Below are 20,694 nucleotides of genomic sequence, written 5' to 3'. Positions count from 1 at the left end.
CTAAGTTGAGGTGTGAAAAAACCCTGCTGAAACAAGAGGGTTTCATGGCCCTTTAAACACCCAGCAGGCACAATACTGCATGTTAACATGACGTCAGATTGAAGTTGTACCCCATCAGAACCCAGCGTTATTTATTTATTTTATGACAGAATAAAGATCCTCCTCCATTAAGACATTATATAGTTCCCCTTCGGTTGGGGAACTTCAGTGCCATAGAGTGGATAGATTGAATCCACGAAAGGGGAGGATTCGGATCAGAAGCCGCTTGTCTGGAGAGTATTGAACGGGCCAATGAATGAAATTAATTGGCAGCGTAAGCTTGCGCAGGTGTGCGGCATCTGCAATTATCTCAGCATATAAGCACACCTGAAGCCAGCAGACGCCATCCTTTTCGCTTCAGATCCTTTTTGAGTGAGTCGATGAGGGTTCCTCTTGCTGATCAGCACTTCAGAGCGAACGAGTGTGTCTCCCGGTCCAGAGTGGGTCTTCGCGGTGGCAGACGGTCGAGCTGGGTTTCTCCCTTGCCTGCGGTTCTTTGGGTCCGGTCCTCCAGAGCGGTGCGTATTGTTGCAACTTTCCTAAAAGAGCAACACAGTCGTGCAGCACGTCCTTTTCAGGATGGCGCTCCGACTGTGCGTTTCTGGATGCGGGGGTTTCCTGGCTCCGGATGATGGACACGATCACTGCATTGCATGTTTGGGGGTCCAGCATGTTAATGCGGTGCTCGCGGGCAGTTCATGTCGTCATTGCGATGCCATGACCGTTGCACAGCTAAGATCGCGGCTAACTTTCGCAAGAGAGCGAGCCACCCCAGTTGCCTCCTGTTCTAAAAAAGCAGCGGGCGCTCGGGCAGATCTGAGGGTTTCAGCGGGAGATAATCCGCCGCCCACGGGCTCGCGGACCTCTCGCTCCTCACGGCGCTCCATCCAAGCTTCGGGTAGTGGGAGTGATCCGTCTAACCAGATGGTAGCTCTCACACTCGCTGACACCGGAGATCAGATGTCCTCCGCGGCATCGGAGGGTGGGCTTTCACTGTCCGACGAAGATCCGGACCCGCTCGCCCCCTCCGGGCAGGTGAGCGCTGTCAAATCGGATCCTGAAGCGGACATGTTAGCCGTGCTTTCCCGGGCTGCTTCGGCCGTGGGGTTGGAGATGGTTTATCCCCCAGCTCCGCGGCCGGACCGACTAGATGGGTGCTACGTAGAGGACCAGAAGGCGAAGCCTTCGAAGCCTCTCGTCCCCTTCTTCCCGGAAGTGCACAGTAGGCTCACGCAGTCTTGGAGGGAACCTTTCTCTGCCCGTGCTGCGTGTGCCTCCGCCCTCACCGCCCTTGACGGCGGAGCTGCCAGGGGGTATGAGGCGATCCCGTCAGTGGAGCGCGCTATCGCGGTCAATCTTTGTCCGCGCGGCGCCTCTACGTGGCGGGGTTTGCCCCGCCTCCCGTCCAAAGCCTGTAGGTTGTCTGCCTCCCTCGGAGCCAGAGCTTATAAGGCTGCGGGCCAGGCTGCTTCTGCTTTGCACGCGATGGCCACCTACCAGCGCTACCAAGCGCAGGCGCTGGCCGAGCTGCACGAGGGCGGGTCCAACCCAAGCTTATTACATGAGCTGCGCACCGCGACCGACTATGCTCTTCGGACTACTAAGTCCGCCGCGTGTGCGCTGGGGAGGACGATGTCCACACTTGTGGTTCAGGAACGCCACCTCTGGCTAAACCTGGCCGATATGCGCGATGTTGACAAAAATCGCTTTCTTGACTCGCCCATATCCCAGGCTGGCCTGTTCGGCGACACCGTCGGTGAATTCACCCAGGAATTCAAGGCGGTGAAAGAGCAGTCGGATGCGATGGGCAATGTCATCTATCGGCGTGGCCGTAAGCCCGCTCCGCCCGCCGAGCCATCCACCTCCGCTGTTCCTCGCCGAGGGCGCCCGCCAACGAGTGCTGCCCCGCCCCTGCCTGCGCCTCCGGCCAAGCGGGCGTGGCGTACACCTCGAAAGCAGGCAGCCCCTCCTGCCCAGGGCGCCGTTAAGTCCGGTAAACGGACCGCGAAGCGTCCCTGAGACAGGCCATCCGGAGAAGAGGAAACTTGCTCTTTCCCCGCTGGAGGGCGGGGCCCTGATAACAACGGTACTTTTTAGTGCCACCAAAACATCAGTAAAAGAGCACTTTTTCCCTTCCCCGGATGTGACTGCACGAGTTCTGCCAGTCCGGGACGCGCTGCCTTCCGGCTCGCAGACTCTACGTGCTTCGCCAGTGGCTCACGAGCGCTGGGGGGACGGTCTCCCTTCCATCAGCCCTCCAGCCCCCTCTCTGGAGTCAGGGTGCGGAGCCAGTGCGAATCGCTCTCCTCCAGCTCTTCTGCGGGACCCTCGTGCTTCCCGGATCAGCACACCCACTCCGCGCTGCCCCACCGCTGGTACGTCAGCGATTGTAGCGATGACTCCATTAGCGAGGGCTCTGCCTGCCTGGTTAGCGTGGGCCAGCCCCTCGCGGTGGCTCATACGCACAATCAGACTCGGTTACGCGATTCAGTTCGCGAAACGGCCCCCCAAGTTTACGGGCGTGTATTTCTCCAGGGTCAACCCCCTGTCCGCCCCTGTCTTGCGAGAGGAGATTGCTGCCCTCCTGGCGAAGGGTGCAATCGAGCCGGTTCCTCCAGCCGAGATGGAGAGTGGGTTTTACAGCCCATACTTCATCGTACCCAAAAAGAGCGGTGGGTCACGGCCAATCCTAGATCTGCGCGTTTTGAACCGCTGTCTGCACAGGCTGCCGTTCAGAATGCTCACGCAGAGGCGCATTCTCCAATGCGTTCGTCCTCAGGATTGGTTTGCAGCCATAGACCTGAAGGACGCATATTTCCATGTCTCCATTCTTCCAAGCCACCGCCAATTTCTGCGGTTTGCGTTCGAGGGTCGAGCGTGGCAGTACAAGGTCCTCCCCTTCGGGCTCTCTCTGTCTCCGCGGGTCTTCACCAAACTCGCGGAGGGTGCCCTAGCGCCCCTTCGGCTCGCGGGCATTCGCATACTCAATTATCTCGACGACTGGCTGATTTTAGCCCACTCGCGGGAGCAATTGATTATGCACAGGGACAAGGTGCTTCGGCATCTCCGCCTACTGGGGCTTCAGGTCAACCGAGAAAAGAGCAAACTCGCCCCCATGCAGAGGATTTCTTTTCTCGGGATGGAGCTGGACTCGATCACCATGGTAGCGCACCTTTCCGAGGAACGCGCTCGCCTGTTGCTGAACTGTCTGAGGGAGCTCGACAGCAAACTAGTGGTCCCACTGAAGTTCTTTCAGAGGCTCCTGGGGCATATGGCATCCGCAGCCGCCGTCACGCCGCTCGGGTTGCTCCATATGAGACCACTTCAGCACTGGCTTCACGATCGGGTCCCCAGACGCGCATGGCACGCGGGCACACACCGGGTCTCGGTTACTGCGCTGTGTCGCCGCGCCCTCAGCCCTTGGAACGACCCCTCGTTCCTACAGGCCGGTGTGCCTCTAGGACAGGCGTCCAGCCATATTGTTGTTTCAACAGACGCTTCCAACACGGGTTGGGGGGCCGTGTGTCGCGGGCATGCGGCTGCGGGCCTGTGGAAGGGTGCCCAGCTGCATTGGCATATCAATCGCCTAGAGCTGTTGGCAGTGTTCCTCGCTCTCCACCGCTTTTTACCGGTGCTGGAGCGGCAACACGTGCTGGTCAGGACGGACAGTATGGCGGCGGCGGCGTATATCAACCGCATGGGGGGTATGCGCTCTTGCCGCATGTCTCAGCTCGCCCGCCGTCTGCTCCACTGTAGTCACCCGCGGCTGAAATCGCTGCGCGCCATTCACGTTCCAGGCACGCTCAATCGTGCAGCCGATGCGCTCTCACGACAGCTGTTATGCCCTGGAGAATGGAGACTCCACCCCGAGTCTGTTCAGCTGATATGGGCGCGATTCGGGGAGGCCCAGATCGATCTGTTTGCTTCCCCCGAGAACGCTCACTGCCAGTTGTTTTTTTCCCTGACCGAGGGCTCTCTCGGCACGGATGCACTGGCCCACAGCTGGCCTCGGGGCATGCGCAAGTATGCGTTTCCCCCAGTGAGCCTGCTTGCGCAGTTTCTGTGCAAGGTCAGGGAGGACGAGGAACAGGTTCTGCTAGTTGCGCCCCTTTGGCCCAACCGGACCTGGATATCAGAGCTCTCACTCCTCGCGACGGCCCTCCCCTGGCGGATCCCTTTCAGAGAGGACCTACTCTCTCAGGGACAGGGCACCATCTGGCACCCTCGCCCCGATCTTTGGAACCTCCACGTGTGGTCCCTAGACGCGAGGAAGACTTAGGTAACCTACCGACTGCGGTGGTTAATACCATCACTCAGGCTAGAGCCCCCTCCACGAGGCGCGCCTACGCCCTGAAGTGGAGTCTATTCACTGAATGGTGCGTCTCTCGCAGAGAAGACCCCCGAAATTGCCAGATTAGTGTTGTGCTCTCTTTCCTTCAAGAGAAGTTGGACAGCAGGCTGTCGCCCTCCACTCTCAAGGTTTACGTGGCCGCCATCTCCGCTTATCATAGCGCGGTAGCTGGCGGCACCGTGGGAAAGCATAACCTGGTCATCCAGTTCCTTAGGGGTGCTAGGCGAATTAATCCATCTCGCCCCCCTCTCATGCCCTCTTGGGATCTCGCCCTCGTTCTCACGAGTCTGCGATCCGATCCCTTTGAGCCACTCGAATCAGTATCTCTAAGATTTCTGTCCCTGAAGACAGCTCTGCTGGTTGCGTTGGCCTCCATCAAGAGGGTCGGGGACCTGGAGGCATTTTCGGTCAGTGACTCGCGCCTGGAATTCGGGCCGGATTACTCTCACGTCATCCTGAGACCCCGCCCCGGTTATGTGCCCAAGGTTCCTACCACCCCCTTTAGAGATCAGGTAGTGAACCTGCAAGCGCTGCCCCCGGAGGAGGCAGACCCAGCCCTTTCTTTACTTTGTCCAGTTCGCGCTCTGCGCATTTATGTGGACCGTACTCAGAATTTTAGATCATCTGAGCAGCTCTTTGTCTGTTATGGCGGTCGGCAGCAGGGAAGTGCCGTATCAAAACAAAGATTATCCCACTGGATTGTGGATGCCATTTCACTCGCTTATTCGAGTCGAGGTCAGCCGTGTCCCCCGGGAGTACGTGCACACTCCACTCGGAGCGTTGCATCCTCTTGGGCGCGTGCACGCGGCGCCTCTCTAACAGACATCTGTAGAGCTGCGGGCTGGGCGACACCCAACACATTTGCAAGGTTTTTTAAATCTGCGAGTGGAGCCGGTTTCCTCAAGGGTATTAGGTAACCCTTTGGTGATTGAGGAGACAACTCGGTAGGGTGTTGAAACAAGCTTGCTGCGCCATTCTCCCTAACACGGAGGTACGTGCGCCTTTTTATCTGTCAGTAAAGTTCCCCGTCAGGTGAGCCCTGCAGATTCCTCCGTGGCCCCCAGCACTGACTCAGCGGAGGAGTCACTTGCTGGCCCACTACGTTGTAGGTCTGCCTGCTGGTCAGCCCGCGTTTTGGGTATAGGTGCCTGCTATGCGTGATCCCCACTAGGCGATCCCATATGCTCATTCCGCCACGGTTAAGTCCCCCCCCTGGGCGGACCCGTGTCTTCCCTCTCCCCTAACCACGCTTTTGCTATGAGTACTCCCCCTTTTTAGGGCTAGTCCATATGTAAATTCTGCCATCTATCCCCCCCTTGGGTAACGGATGGCCTCCGCAGCGTCCTCCCTATCGGGATTGCACGCTTCCCAACGTACTGTCGTATTTCCTAGAATTATCTAGATGCTCACGACTTCCCAAAAAATATATCTAAATCCGTAAAACTTCTGTTGAAGTAGGATAAATTAGGGCCAGGGACACGTTGGAGGACCGCGCCCCCTATGATGTGGGTGCGTCACGCTTGCTTGACTATCTCCTCATCGGGGGTGTTGGTAAGGTGCAGTCATTATGGCGCTTTCCATACTTCTCCCATTTCGTGGATTCAATCAATCCACTCTATGGCACTGAAGTTCCCCAACCGAAGGGGAACGTTCGAGGTTACAGAAGTAACCCTTCGTTCCCCGAGGAGGGGAACGGAAGTGCCATACTCCGTCGCCATAATGACTGTCCCTTAGCTGTTTGAAAGTCTCTTCAGCTTAAAAGGATGGCGTCTGCTGGCTTCAGGTGTGCTTATATGCTGAGATAATTGCAGATGCCGCACACCTGCGCAAGCTTACGCTGCCAATTAATTTCATTCATTGGCCCGTTCAATACTCTCCAGACAAGCGGCTTCTGATCCGAATCCTCCCATTTCGTGGATTCAATCAATCCACTCTATGGCACTTCCGTTCCCCTCCTCGTTGAACGAAGGGTTACTTCTGTAACCTCGAACGATTTCTATCATAAATATGAAAAAAAAAATTTTTTATCAATAACAAAAGTATAATTTTTTGGCCCTGGGCGGCACAGTGGCTCAGTGGTTAGCACTGTCACCTCACAGCAAAAAGGTCGCTGGTTCAATCCCTGGATGGGCCAAATGGCATTTCTGGGTGGAATTCGCACTGGTTGCTCTAGGTGAATTGGATGAACTAAATTAGCCATAGTGTAGGAGTGTGTGTGTGAATGCGAGAGTGTATTGTGGCTGGAAGGGTATCCACCTAGTAATACATAAGCTGGAATAGTTGGTGGTTGATTCCACTCTGGCAATCCCTAAAAAATAAGGGACTAAGTTAAAGGTAAATGAATGAAGAAATTAATTTTTTTGGCCTTATGACTAGGAAGACTTGAAATGTATTGTATTGACTTTATTTCTGGTACATTTTCTTTGAGCATTCTTGGATTATTAGCCAAATTGAAAACAGCTTAAGTCTTAGCAATAGAGCTAGTAAGGTCAGAGGTTCAATTAATAGTCAATGCATTAAGTGATACAGTGTGTGTAACATAAATGCAAAAGAAATTGCTTTAGGGTGAAACATCTGCCAAGTTTGTACAGTTAGTCTTATGGATTCAGAGCAACATCAAGGCGAATAAATGATTCATTTAATCTTTCATTCCTTATTTAATAAAATATCCCTTTAATCTCCTTTTAAACCTCTTACTTATGAATACACTATCAAGAAGAATAATTTTATCATCCTCAAAAGCTGAAACGGCAGAATAAATGAAAAGCAACGTCTTTATAGTGACATACAGCCAGACAAAAAGTGTGATTCACCGTGGACTCGCTGACCATATAAACGTTCTCAGTGAATGCTGGCCGCGCACCAGTTTCAGTAAGAGCTTGATATTTTATTAAGAGAAGTCTGCTGGATTTTCCCATGCAGAATGCTAATCAACAACACAAGACCTCTCTCTGGCACATATGTCCTCTGCTCTCCCCTGTATGAAGCTGCTGAGGTAAGAAGATCGAGTTTTCCACTTAGTGGAGCACAAGGGCTCCCTCCTCTTTTCCCACAGCCACCTCAGCAGTGTGTGTGTGGATGTACCTCAGTGCACCTTTAAAGCTGAAAGCATAACTTATAAACAGGTGTTTTATTTGTGTGTGTGTGTGTGCGTACTGTATGTGTGAGCACACAGCCAGCAGCAGCAATACACAGCTACTGTATGTTAACAAGTGGTCAGCACATGGAAAAAATAAATAAATTCTAATGCTATTTCCAAGCAAATGATCACATTTGCCTGGTGGGAAGCAGCAGGGGTCGGTAAGATGAAACACAAATGGGCTTCGTTATTTCAAACCAGGCTGATTCTGCCTTGATTTTCAGAGCTTGGTGTTTAGTTCCTCGCTAGGCCCTTTGTGAGGATGTCATTTATTTCATACTGGGTTCGGATGGAATAGTTATACGTTTGCTAGCGGCTACACCCTATTAGCATAATTTCTCTTGAAATGGTTGTGAAATTGCTGCGCAACTGACAAGGCGTTCGCTCCTTGCTCTTGTGTTCATATCGTCTGCGGTGTCGGAAAGAAAGAAAATATGTGTGTGTAACTAAAGGGTACTAATACAGTGAAAATGGTGATTTTGGCACTGCGTTAATGACAGTACTGCGCCGCTCTGATGCCTCGCGCACCTAATTCCTTCACAGGACGCAGCGGTTTGCTCAGCCGCCCCGCTCATTATGAAATACCTCCTGGTGCTTCAAACCAGCTTCACGCACACACACTGTCACTTCTCTGATTCTCTCTGTTTAACACAATACACTGTTAGATCCTTACAGCGCCGTGCTTGCTTTTGTCTATATGGCCTGAATCAGGTCTTTTTGACAGTGAAACATGGAAGAGGTTTGTCTCTCAGTGCCGTTGTCTGGTTAGACTAAATGCAGACTTCCTCTCTTTCTTGTCCCCGGGTTGTCTCAGACAGGAAACATGTTTTAGACTGCGTGTATCTCCTTTCTTTGCTTCGCTTTCATCAGGTGAGACACTTCCAGCACATCTGACGTGAAGCCTGAAGTACTTTTGAATAACTAGAAGAACTCACTTCCTCACTTAAGGATGTTGACAAAGAGGAATCACTTGAAGACTGTAACGACCGCTGATGAAGCACAGCCGCACAGTCTGATTAAACTAGCGGGAGGACGTCCGGTTCATGTTTTGCTACTGTAGGTTGTTGTAGAAGATGCAGTGCACTAGTGGGGGCTGTGTGGGATATTTATTATATTTTCTCAAGTCACTGGCAATAGGAAGTCAAGTTTAACCCTGGTACTAAACTGGGCCATATCACACACCCAGCGCAATAAGGCGCAATACGTGTTTAACACCATTTGTTTCTATTTTCAGACCAGCACAACCCTAATTTTCACATTTTGTGCCACGTTGTTTAAATAGTAAATCCATTTGCACCACTTTTACAGACTCATGTGTGGGCTGGTCTAAAACAGAGGTGTGCTAAGTAGCATTGTTGGCGCGTTGCTATTTTGAAGTCCAGTACAGATTGTGTTAGTTATGCACCTATACAATGCTTACACACTGCTTAATACACACAGGATATACAGCGATACACCAATATCTTTACATATGAAATAATTAAAGGATTAAATTGTTACAAAAATATTATATTTTACATAAATATAAAAACCACTGCCTCCATGACTTCATGCCTCCATGCCCTTTTTTCAGTTTATTCATGACAATTTGCATTTGTATACTGTCATTATTATCAGCAGTCTTATATATTATATGAATATTTGTATTTTTTTATCACAAAAATTTAGATTTGATTGCCCGTAAGGTTTTGGAGGCGTATGTGTAACTATAGAGTGCATAAGAATAGGACGTGGGTTTGGTTTTTTGACCACACTTTGTTATTATTGTTCATTTACTCGTTTGCTGGAAATTAGAACTAAATTTAGAAGTAGTTTCAAAACAAATCTTTGCGCCTAACAAACAAAATTAAATATGTAGGCTAATGGATGTCTTCAGCAGAGTGCCTACAATATTGTTTCTTTTTCCACAAAAGTAAAGGAGTAAAGTAAAGAGTAAAAGTAAAGTAATGAGAAAACAAAAAAAGGCCAAATGAAGGAACCTCATTCTTTGTCATCAAGCTGCAAATGGTCTGTTTAGCTGTTTTCTCACTATAATGAAGCGTTCAGTTTTTCCATTTAGAAAGTCCATCATGTAAATAGCAAATGCGCCATGGCGTGACACAACTGACCATGCGCCGGGGTGCAGAATGTATTTTTCCATCCTTAAAATAGCATAAGTGGATTTAGACATGCCCTTATTGCTTTTGCGCCATACACTTTAGACTTTGCGCCTAGATCATTAAAAAAAAAAACCCTACGTGTTTTGCAATATATTAATTTTGGCATTAATTGTGTGATGGATAAATTTCATATTAATACTACACAGATGAGCCTCAGAAATATCCTGGGTGACACTACAGCATAATACAGGAAGGTTTGCCAGCTATCATACAATGCAGAAAAGACAGCAACAAAGTAGTGTCCTTGTCTGAAATCGCATACTGTGTAAGTAGGGTACTTATTTTGAATAAGCAATTACTTTTCAAGGACGTTCTATATACACACAAGTATGGATGTAATTCAGACATACTACATTCGAAATCTCTCTCTCTCTCTTTCATCCATACACATGTATTTTGAGTGTAATTCTTCGACCATAATGAGAAAATAAAAAATAACAAAGTTAAAGAATATTTTTTAAAATATTTTTTTATTATAATTTTTGCAGACAGAAAAACAAAGAACAGACAGACAAACCCATCTTAAGAAAATAATCTGTGCAAAATGTAAAATAAAGCAAGAAATAAGAGAAAATAGCGACAAACAAAACATATATGACCTATAAAAAGACAAAAAGACAGCAATGGATGTAGAGAAAAAAGAAACTTACAAATCTTCAGAAATTAAACGACACTCTTAGTCTTTATTGTGTTGCAGAAAAAGAAAGACTGGATCCCACATTTTATCAAATTTCGCAGAGCTCCCTGAGGTGGTATATCTTATTCTTTCCAAATGTAAAGTGGAGGTAAGTCCGAGAAGCCAATCAGAAAAAAAGAGGCCTAACATTTTTTTTTTCCAAAAAACAAAGGATAATTTTTTTAAGCTATGATCATGCCATACTGAACAGGTAACCGTACATTTCGGTTGAGAGTCTCAAGAAAATCTGACCAGCCAAACATTGCTATCATTGGGTCAGGGAGTAAAACATTTTACTCAATTTATTAAGCTTTGTTTTAGAATAGTGAGGTCTGTGTAATACTTTGTACTGAATAAGATGGTGTCTAGAATTTATGGAACATGAATAAACAGATAAAAGGCATTGATCCCAATCAGTCTCAGATATTGAAATCAATAAGTCTTCTTCCCAAGCAACTTTCAAATGAAGAGAAGAAAAATCTGTTTTGTTTTTAAAAGCATTAACAAATGAAGAGATTACGCTCCATGTGTTTGAAGAGTTTAAAAATAAGTTAAATAACTCGCCTTCTAAAGATAAAACTTCAAAGTCTGGAGTATTTAGACGGACATAGATTCTGACTGTCAGAAACCTAAAAAAGACTGTCAGACACCTAATTATTTTAGATACCTAAAAAATTAGAAGAGGGGAGGTTGAATTTCTCAGAAAGTTGTTAAAGAATAATTTTAGTTGTTTTTGCAGATGTTCTATAGTAGTGGTAATATTTGTTGAGCACGCATGTATTTAAAGATATAAAGGGATGATTGTTTGTTTGTTTTTTTAACATTTATCAACATTTTTTTAATTGAATTGGTATAATTATCATTATTTATTTTTTGCTATAACATTTTTGTCCTGTCCTTGCTTTTGTTATAAATGTTTGCCCTACAGAATGTCCATAAAAGACCCATTGTCTTTCGGAACTTTTGCCCAAGTGATTCAAGAGTCCCAAGAAAATGATTATTATCTTTTTTTCTTTACATATATATTGAAATTCTAAGAGCACAAGAGTATTGTTGCTGGGTAGACTATGGGTTACTTTTTCTTTTGATGGTCCCCTTTATACTGTATATCACTATAGAAGTAACTTTACAACTAGAAATGATACAACTCTCAATAGTCTATTAGTAGAGTTTTTGGCCATGTTTCCGCCTGTTCTTAATGTGCATTTTCAGTTGAAAAAAAATCATCTGGGCCCATATTTAAAAAAAACATCTCTCCAAGACATCTCCTAAATGGAAATAAAAGCTTTTAGCTAAGTGTTTTCTTTTACATCATATTCACAAAGCTGCTGAAACTAATTCTAATGTTTTGAAGTTCGATTGGTCACATGATGCGATTTAGCAGGTCAGTGTTTACCAAACTTTTGTCGCAAAAGCTTGTGTTTCCGGTCTGTCCCATTCGCATGAGTAGGAATGGAAGTCTAAGGGGAGAAAGGTGCAGTATGACCGCGGCTTTAAAGTAAGTGTGGGGTTGATCGGTTGTTACTGGACTGTACACAACTCCAGCTAGAAGTGAATGAGATTTTAATTATTAAATTATCCGTTAAATTGTATCATGTTAACATCATAAACTACCCCATCCCTAAACCCACCCCTTACAGTACTGTAAAAACATTAAGTATTGTTGTACGGTGTCACAACAATTAAGCTGTAAACTGTAGATGTACACATGCTCAGTGGCCACAGAAGTGTCTCTTCTAGGCTTTACCAGGTTGACCTGGTTGCTGTGGATGATTTCAGCATGATTACTAACAATGTACATAGTGATCGGCTGAAACATAGGGGAGGAGTTTCTGACAGAGATTTTTTAATATTCAAATAAAGGCTTAAAAAAAAAAAATTGCCTCATTCAAATGAATTTAAAAAGCAGGCCAAGGGACACATTGTTCCTTGCTTTTAATGTTTCAGGCAACAAAATAAAGATTTTCTTTCAATGTAATTTTCTTTAAAAAAAAGTGAAGTTTTACAAAGTCATTTCAAGAGGAGCATGTGAAATGTCTGATCACGGCTGGCCTCTTATCCCTAATTAGCAATCATCCAATCAGATTGATTCAAGCTTACAATGAATAGACCGGTTTCACCCTACTACCATATCTTCGTTTTGGAATTCCCCTTTCCACCCCATCTCCTCCTTTTCCTTCCCTTACCAGGGGAAGCTCTCGAGACCTACCTGATCTTGGACCCGCTTATATGCTTATGGCCTGTTTCCACTGAGTCGTACAGTATGGTACAGGTGGGTACTGGACACCTTTATCAGGCTTGCATTTCCACTGCTAAAACGGTACCAATGGTACTCTTTTGATGGACGTGGTGTACGACAGAAAGTTGCAGTCGACGTCACTCTTTCGAGGAAATGTCAAAGTAAAGCTGTACGGGTCATTCATGTATCATATGAGAAGCACTTCTCACAAAACATATGCTTTATTGACATAAATACTTGTCTAAATGTTCATTACTAACCTTTTTATACTTTGTATGACCGTTCATTACTAACCTTTCTATTTGATTAAAACTGCAGATCAATAATTGTGCAAAATATCCTACTGTAACATCTGCGATTACATAAAATAAAGAAATAAATGCAACATATATGAACACATATAGCCCCTTACAGTCTCTGATATGTTACCAATTACAGAAAAACTACACCCAGCATACAATTAGTCGTTTTTTGGGAGGAAAAACAACATGCAACATATAGCCACAGTCAGCTCAATCCTCTCATCTGTATCTTTAATCTTCACCAGCACATGTAACCTCTGTTAGAGAGTAATTCCATCATTCCGAGTTCCTAATAGTCTAAAAGGCGACAATAATAGTTCAATGTGGGAGTTTGTTCATGTTTTAGGTTACTGAAAGAATCCTTTACTCCTTTGTTTTTTTCTGGCTTCTCCTTTGTTTTTTTGCGCGTCAGTCTCGCGTTTGGAACGGATGTTTGAAGCACTTTAACAATCACGTGCATGTTGTTATCATCAGCTCAAGAAGTTTGTTATTTCAAATATAGACGCATGACGAGCGAAATCGTGCCAAACCTGCTATTAGTACCAAGTCATATCTAAATGTGAACTCTTGAAATACTGAACTCAAATCATTAGTTAGCCAATTTGTTGGGCGACTGTGAAAGAATTGAGTTTTTGATACAAAATGATGTGGAAAGTTACCTTGGCCACTCATTCATGTTAAACAATATATTGATTCTTTGAGCTTCTTTTCCATTTAACTTTACTGAGACACTTTCTTGTTCGAATTTAATAAATATTAATGGTCATTCTTACCTTAAGAGAACAATGATCATTTAACGAGAAATATAACTGGTGATTTTTGAAAGTGAACTCAAGCTGGCCATGCAAATAATTGTGCTATAAAGCAGAATACTTTGAATGTGATCGGAACTATTCAGTCTCTAAAAGTTACTCAACAGAACAATGTTAACAAGCCTTGAATTCACAGATGTTCGGCTGTCCACTGAAACACTTTGACATTGATTGTCTGGTGCAGATGGTGTTCAACATATTCTCACCCTTTCTGCCACGTTGACTTACATACTATTGCATTGTTCTCACATCCCTCTATATTTAGGCCAGGCTGATCTTCTTGGACAACGTCTCAAAATGAGTCATTGTAAACTGAGTCTTTATTTATTTTTTTATGTCTTCATATTTTTTGTTCCCCCACCCTCCCCGTCCTCATTATTTCTGCAGACTTTGCACTATCAAAGCAGAACAAAAGCACGCATGCTTCAGTAATCACTTGTCACCCTTTCATTTCCTATCATTCTGTGTCAAGAGTGAGATTTTGAACAAATAAGAAGTTGGTTTAATCTTCGGGGACCGGGAGAAAACTTTCTTTATAGATATGAGCGTGCAGACTTCTTTGCGTTTTTTTTATTCTTGCCAAACATTAAAGCAGACAGACATTATAATCCAATTAACCGAAAGGATGGAAGAAAAAAAGAGGCAACATTAGATTCATTAAAGAAAATAAAATCAACTGTAATCACTGCAGAGCCATCCCTAACTGATGGCACGCTTGCAGTTTCACAGATCCAATGCAAAACTTACTGCGTTTGCCATAATTAATTTGGAAGCTTTTTGATAAGTGCCATTGACAAGGAGATTATTGGTTCAAATGAGAACAATTTCTGCTCGTCTTCACGAAGCTGCCGTAAAGTTGATGAGGAGGCAGGGGAAATACACTCTTATTTTCAGACTCCTTTGGGAAATGAAATATTGTTTTTTTTAGACAACAATAAAGATCATCAGATGAGAGGATAAAGTAATTACTGCTGTTTTAATTCTCCTTTAAATTAAACGGCATTTTCATAACACACCGCCTCAAAGGAGATTTTTTTTTATAGGCACGGAAGGAAAGGGAAATTAAATGATTCGTAATTAGGCTTAAGATGTTTATTTTTGATGAACAAAACTTTGCCTTTATAATTTGCTTGATATTTATTTCGTTGGCCGGAAAGGCATGCTTTTAAATCAGCAATCAATGTTGAATGTTAAAATTGGCAAGTATCCATGAATAAGAAATGTAACAAATCATGGGGGGGGGAGGTAATGGATAGGAACAAATATTTACAGGCACACATTGTATTTCTTCAAGAACTTGCATTGTTCATTGAAAAATGCATATGCAAAAGACTTTAATTTGTTAATCAATTCGAACTCATGTTCAGAAAGTAATTAAGCATAAACTAGGAGGATATATTGTCTTACAATGTACATTTATTTCAGAAAAGACTAATTTAATATACATTTATGGTCCAACTGATGACAATCCTACATTTTTAACGATTTTGTTAATAAACTTTTAATCTTATTGCAGGGGATAGGCATTGTGTACTAAATTCTAATTAAGATTATTCAACAGGGATTGATAAAACATAAACTAAAGCTTGGAAGGTGATACAGGAATTTATGAAAGATCTAAATTTACTAGATGTTTGGAGATCTTAATCCTACAACAGTGTCATATTCCAGTTGTATATCATACATACAATGCATCCGGAAAGTTTTCACAGTGCTTCACATGTTACAGCCTTATTCCAAAATGAATTGAACACATTTATTTTCTCAAAATTCGACACAAAATACCCCATAATGACAATGTATTTTTTTTTTTTTAATTGTTGCAAATTTTTTCATGTGCATTTTTTAAATGCTCAATATCTTGTTGATGCACCTTTGGTAGCAATTACAGCCTCAAGTCTTTTTGAATATGATGCTATAAGCTTGGTACACCTATCTTTGGGAAGTTTTGCCCCATCCTCTTTGCATTACCTCTCAGGCTCTATCAGGTTGGATGGGAAGCGACGGTGTAGGGAGATGATCAATAGGATTTAGCTCTGAGCTCTGGCCTCTGGCTGGGCCACTCAAGGACATTTACCTAATAAGGCAGTAGCATAAAAAAAAGAAACTTGGAAACAAAAAAAATTCAAGATTAAATTTAAAAACTAGAAAAAAAAACTTTACACAAAACCATAGATACAGCAGAAGCAAAAGAAAAACTTTTATTACTCAGGTCCCAATATAATGAAGTATTATCAGGTAGGGCAGTTTCAAAGGTTTTAAGGTTGAAAAATGTCTATGAATATGGAGATAAAACAGGACGGTTATTAGCTTGGCAAATGTGACAGCAACAAACAGAACGTACAATTACAACAATTGAGAGTTTAATTGGAAATATAGTTTACCCAGGGGAGATCAATAAAACATTTAGAACTTATTATGAAAAGCTGTATAGTTCAGAGTGCTCACTAAATCTAGATATCCAGGTGTGATTTTAAGATAGTCCACATGTAAATATACTTCAGATATAAATTAAACAACAAACTAGATGAAGACTTCACTTTACAAGAAAATGAAGAAGCAATTGAGTCTATGAAATCAGGAAAAGGCTTCCTATAGACATTTTTAAGATGTTTAAAGAAACGTTGCCAACTCCTACTATAGAAATGATAATAGAGGTTTATCATTAAGAGCTTTTGCCTGCATTAGTGAGAGAAATTACATTATTTAATTACATTATCTGTAATTACATTATTACCGAAACAAGGGAAAACAAACACAAAATGTAAAAATATGCGGCCAAATAGTTTGTTAAATTCAGACACAAAAATAAGTAAAGTTTTAGATAAGCGGTTAGAAGGTACATTACCAAATTTAAGAGAAGAACAAAATGGTTTTAATAAAGCATAGGCAAGGAGTTCACAATGTTTGAAGAATCCTAAATATACTTCATGAACAGAGGGGTGAACAAAATTGGCAAGTACAATTTTGTAATATGACTTTCTACATGTGCCGAAATATAACGTTACATATCATAGCTACTGAATCGTGCCTATTATTATGAAGAATGCAGTGCTCAAGGTCTGTTTAAGCTCTCCAAATCGCTCCCATTCTCTGCTGCATTAGTGCCGTTATTTATAATACTCTTAAACAACTTTAGGCATTGGTGATTTTTTTCGTAGTGGCCATAATTTGATTATTTTAATGATCTCATTCCACGCTGGGGACTCTCGGTGCCCCGAGGGAAAGTCATGCTCCAATGAGTCGCTCAAATGTTTTATCAGGCCAGAGATAGTTGTGTTCTGGATGGTGATGAGTGGCTCTCTGTGGACGTCGCCTTATTGTACCCCATCCTAAAGTGTCTTATAATAACACATTTAAGTTAATTTAATATATTGGCATGAGAACACTTTGTCATCTTGCAAAGCTGTTTAACAGTTTCTTATAAGTGAAGAGCCAAAGGGGTGGAAACTTCTTGTGTTGTATGAATTTGTGTCTGTCACGTTGTTAAAAAGCTTATTCTTTAAAATTAGTTTAGACGAATATAAGTAATGCCTATGATTTTCTTGTTAATGTTTTGAGACATTTGAAGGGTGAGTTGGAGCAGATGGAAAACAATTAAGTTTATAATATACATGGACCAGGGTTATTAGAGTTAACTAAAACTAAAGCTTTAAATTAAAATTGTAATAAAATAAGCAAAACTTTAATTGAAACAAAAATGACTTTTTTTTTTCAGCTATGCCACTGCCCCCAAATTATTAAAACTTATGGGGTCAAAGACATTTTTTTGGTGTCTGAATCAAATTAAATTGATAAGTGATTTTAAATACACTTACCGGCCACTTTATTAGGTACACTTTACTAGTTCTTGGTTGGACCCACTTTTGCCTTCAGAACTGCCTTAATCCCTTGTGCACAGATTCAACAAAGTACTGGAAATATTCCTTAGAGATTTTGGCGAAGATATGATAGCATCACACAGTTGCTGAAGATTTGTCGGCTGCACATATATGATGTGAATCTTCCGTTCAACCACATCCCAATGGTGCTCTTGAGATCTGGTGACTGTGGAGGCCATTTGAGTACAGTGAACCCATTGTCATGTTCAAGAAACCAGTCTGAGATGATTCACTCTTAATGACATGGTGCGTTATCCTGCTGGAAGTAGCCATCAGAAGATGGTCAGTAACAATAGTCAGGTAGGCTGTGGCGCTGACATGATTGCTCAATTAGTACTAATGGGCCCACAGTGTGCCAAGAATATATCCCCCACATCATTACACCACCACCACCAGCCTGAACCATTGATACATGGGAGGATGAATCCATGCTTTCATGTTGTTCTAACCCTACCAACCGAATATAACAGCAGAAATCAAGACTTATCAGACAAAACAACTTTTTTTCAATCTTCTATTGTCCAATTTTGGTGAGCCTGTGCGAATTGTATCCTGTTTCCTGTTCTTAACCAACAGGAGAGGCAGCCGGTGTGGTCTATTTACTGCTGTAGCCCATCCGCCTTAAGGTTGGAGGTGTTGTGCATTCAGAGATGCTCTTCTGCATAACTTGGTTGTAGCAAGTGGTTATTTGAGTTACTGTTGCCTTTCTATCAGCCCAAACCATTGAGCCATTCTCCTCTGACCTCTGGCATCAACAAGGCATTTGCGCCCACAGAACTGCTGCTCACTGGATATTTTCTTTTTTTCATTGTCTGCAAACCCTAGAGATGGATGTGTGTGAAAATCCCGGTAGCTTAGGAGTTTCTGAAATACTCAAACCAGCCCGTCTGGCACCAACAACCATTCCACGTTCAAAGTCACTTAAATCACCTTTCTTCCCCAATCTGATGCTCGGTTTGGACTGCAGCAGATCGCCTTGACCATGTCTACATGCCTAAATGCATTGAGTTGCTGCCATGTGATTGGCTGATTAGAAATTTGCGTTAACGAGCAGCTGGACAGGTGTACCTAATAAAATGGAAATAACCTTTGCAAAAACGACAAATATTGGTGAAATTATGTTCTGTTGTCATTCAGCATAACAGAAAGATTTTTTGTGAAATGCATACATTATTCTGTATTTATTAAAATATTGAATAAGCAATCCTATTTAATTGTATTATATTTTGAATAATTAAAACATTGCACATTTATCTTCAGCCTACTGACAAGCATGAAAATGATAAAAACACACACAAAAAATCTACAAAAATAGATTATTTAAAAATAATTAATAGGAAGCATCTTCCTTCTTCTACTTCTTCTTAGTTGATAGTATGAGTGGCATTTTGGAAAATCAAAATGTTATGGAAAAATAAATGTGTATAACAAATGTGACCAAACCATTCAATTGTGGTATACTTTGGAATTGAGAATTAATTTATCCTTATTAGGCAGTTGGTGCTGTTAATTTCATAACCTCAGACTGTAACAATGGCAAAATAAAAACAATAATTTGTCCAGTTACCCTGACCCTATGCCATCTTATTAAATAAGAGCTAAATAAAAAGTTAAACTAATTTGGGAATGCATGACTAATGATGAAATCAGAAGGAGTTTGCCTTGTGTGATTTAGTCTGAAGAGAGGTTATGAGGCTGTGAGAGAATGAATCTGTTTCAAATAACTAACACGTTTCACTTTAACAAATTGACCATTGTTTACCCATAGTGTCTGCTAATTTTGCCATTTTTGTGTGTATTTTCATCTTCAAGGATCCGCTTTACCAGTTTTGCTGTGACTGGGGCTTATTACCCGGTATGATTGCATTGACATTTATCTAAGCCCAGCTTCTTCTCTGAATCACAACACTTCATCCTTCACTTTTCACTGACTTCTACACACACTTTGGGTTCATTTTTTTCCAGATTGGTGACAATGTTTCCCTTCAGACCCCAAATAAATTAACCTTCCTTTCATCACTAAAGTTAACTTTGGATCAGTTCTCTGTCCACATAACAGGCTCCTCAGTAAATGTTAGTCTAGACATTTGATTCTTTTTGCTGATGAGAGGTTTGGTCACAGTCCAAATTCTCTTAAATGTTGAGACACTGTTACCGACAGCCACTTTCATGTACAGTGTTGTAGATGGGGTTTTAAACCGGGGGACCAATTTGTCAGCAAATGATTCGAAGTCAATTAGTTAATTATGAACAAAAAACAAAGACCATATGTGCAAAAAATAATTAAATTAGTAAAAATACAAGAAAATGAAGCAGATTTAAAATGTGCATATATTAAAATGGGAACACTTTAGTTTGAGTGCTAAATTTCATTATTTCACTAGTGGCTTATAACCTGATATTGGCTGTTTATTAGTAGTTGTACACAGTAAAACTCTAAAAGTTAAGGTAACTCACTGTTTGAGGAAACCGATTGCAACAAACCATTTAAGTCAAAAATCTAATCGTACTGAGTACTTTGAACTTAATCCATTTGAGTAAATGAAGCAATTTGAGCACAGTAAAACCCAATAAATGAGGAGAACTCAAACCAACTGAATACTGTAAAACCCAATAAGTTAAAGCAACTTAAACCGTTTGAGGAAACCGATTGCTACACACCATTTGAGTTAAAAACTTAGTCTATATGAGTACTGTGAACTTACTCAATTTAAGCAGAAGTAATGAAGTATTTAATTAACCTATTACCTTTAACACTGAGTTTAAAACTCTTTTCAAATGAGTAGAATTAACTTTCAGCCAATTTAGAGTTAACTACACTCATTTCATTTGATAAAGCTGACTCTTTGGTTTTACAGTGTAGAAATACATGTTTTGCATGAACTTATTCTACATGACTAATCCGACCCAATATCCAAACCTACTATCTTAATAACTATTAACAAGCAGCAAGTGTGCTAAGTCATACACTGCAAACTTGCTTTTCTTAGAGTTTTTGTTTTTTTTCTAGTCCAAAAACCTAAAAACTCTTAAATCAAGAAGCAGTTTCCAGACAGGAGAAAAAAAATTGTTTTGTTTTGACTTAATATTGACTTA

General features: G+C 42.6%; 1 protein-coding gene across 9 annotated transcripts in view; it reads left to right on the top strand.

Moving 5' to 3' along the window:
* The window catches only part of LOC147833949 (uncharacterized), a 181,753-nt gene that overhangs the window by 114,862 nt on the left and 46,197 nt on the right, over positions 1-20,694 (top strand). For 2 of the 9 annotated variants that reach the window (XR_015507417.2, XM_087281486.1), the window contains one exon: positions 19,411-19,453. The exons of the other annotated variants lie outside the window; for them this stretch is intronic. Coding sequence is in view for 1 of the 2 variants with exons in the window: in XM_087281486.1 (XP_087137612.1) it covers positions 19,411-19,453 (43 nt within the window). In the remaining variant the exon portion in view is untranslated. The remainder of the gene's footprint in view (positions 1-19,410; positions 19,454-20,694) is intronic. 9 annotated transcript variants of the gene reach the window in all.

The sequence above is a fragment of the Danio rerio genome, chromosome 14, assembly GCF_052040795.2.
Source record: "Danio rerio strain M-AB ecotype USA chromosome 14, GRCz13ab, whole genome shotgun sequence".
In the NCBI taxonomy this organism is placed as follows: domain Eukaryota; kingdom Metazoa; phylum Chordata; class Actinopteri; order Cypriniformes; family Danionidae; genus Danio; species Danio rerio.
The sequence above is the reverse complement of the archived record's forward strand: the minus strand, read 5'-3'. Positions and strand labels throughout refer to the sequence as shown.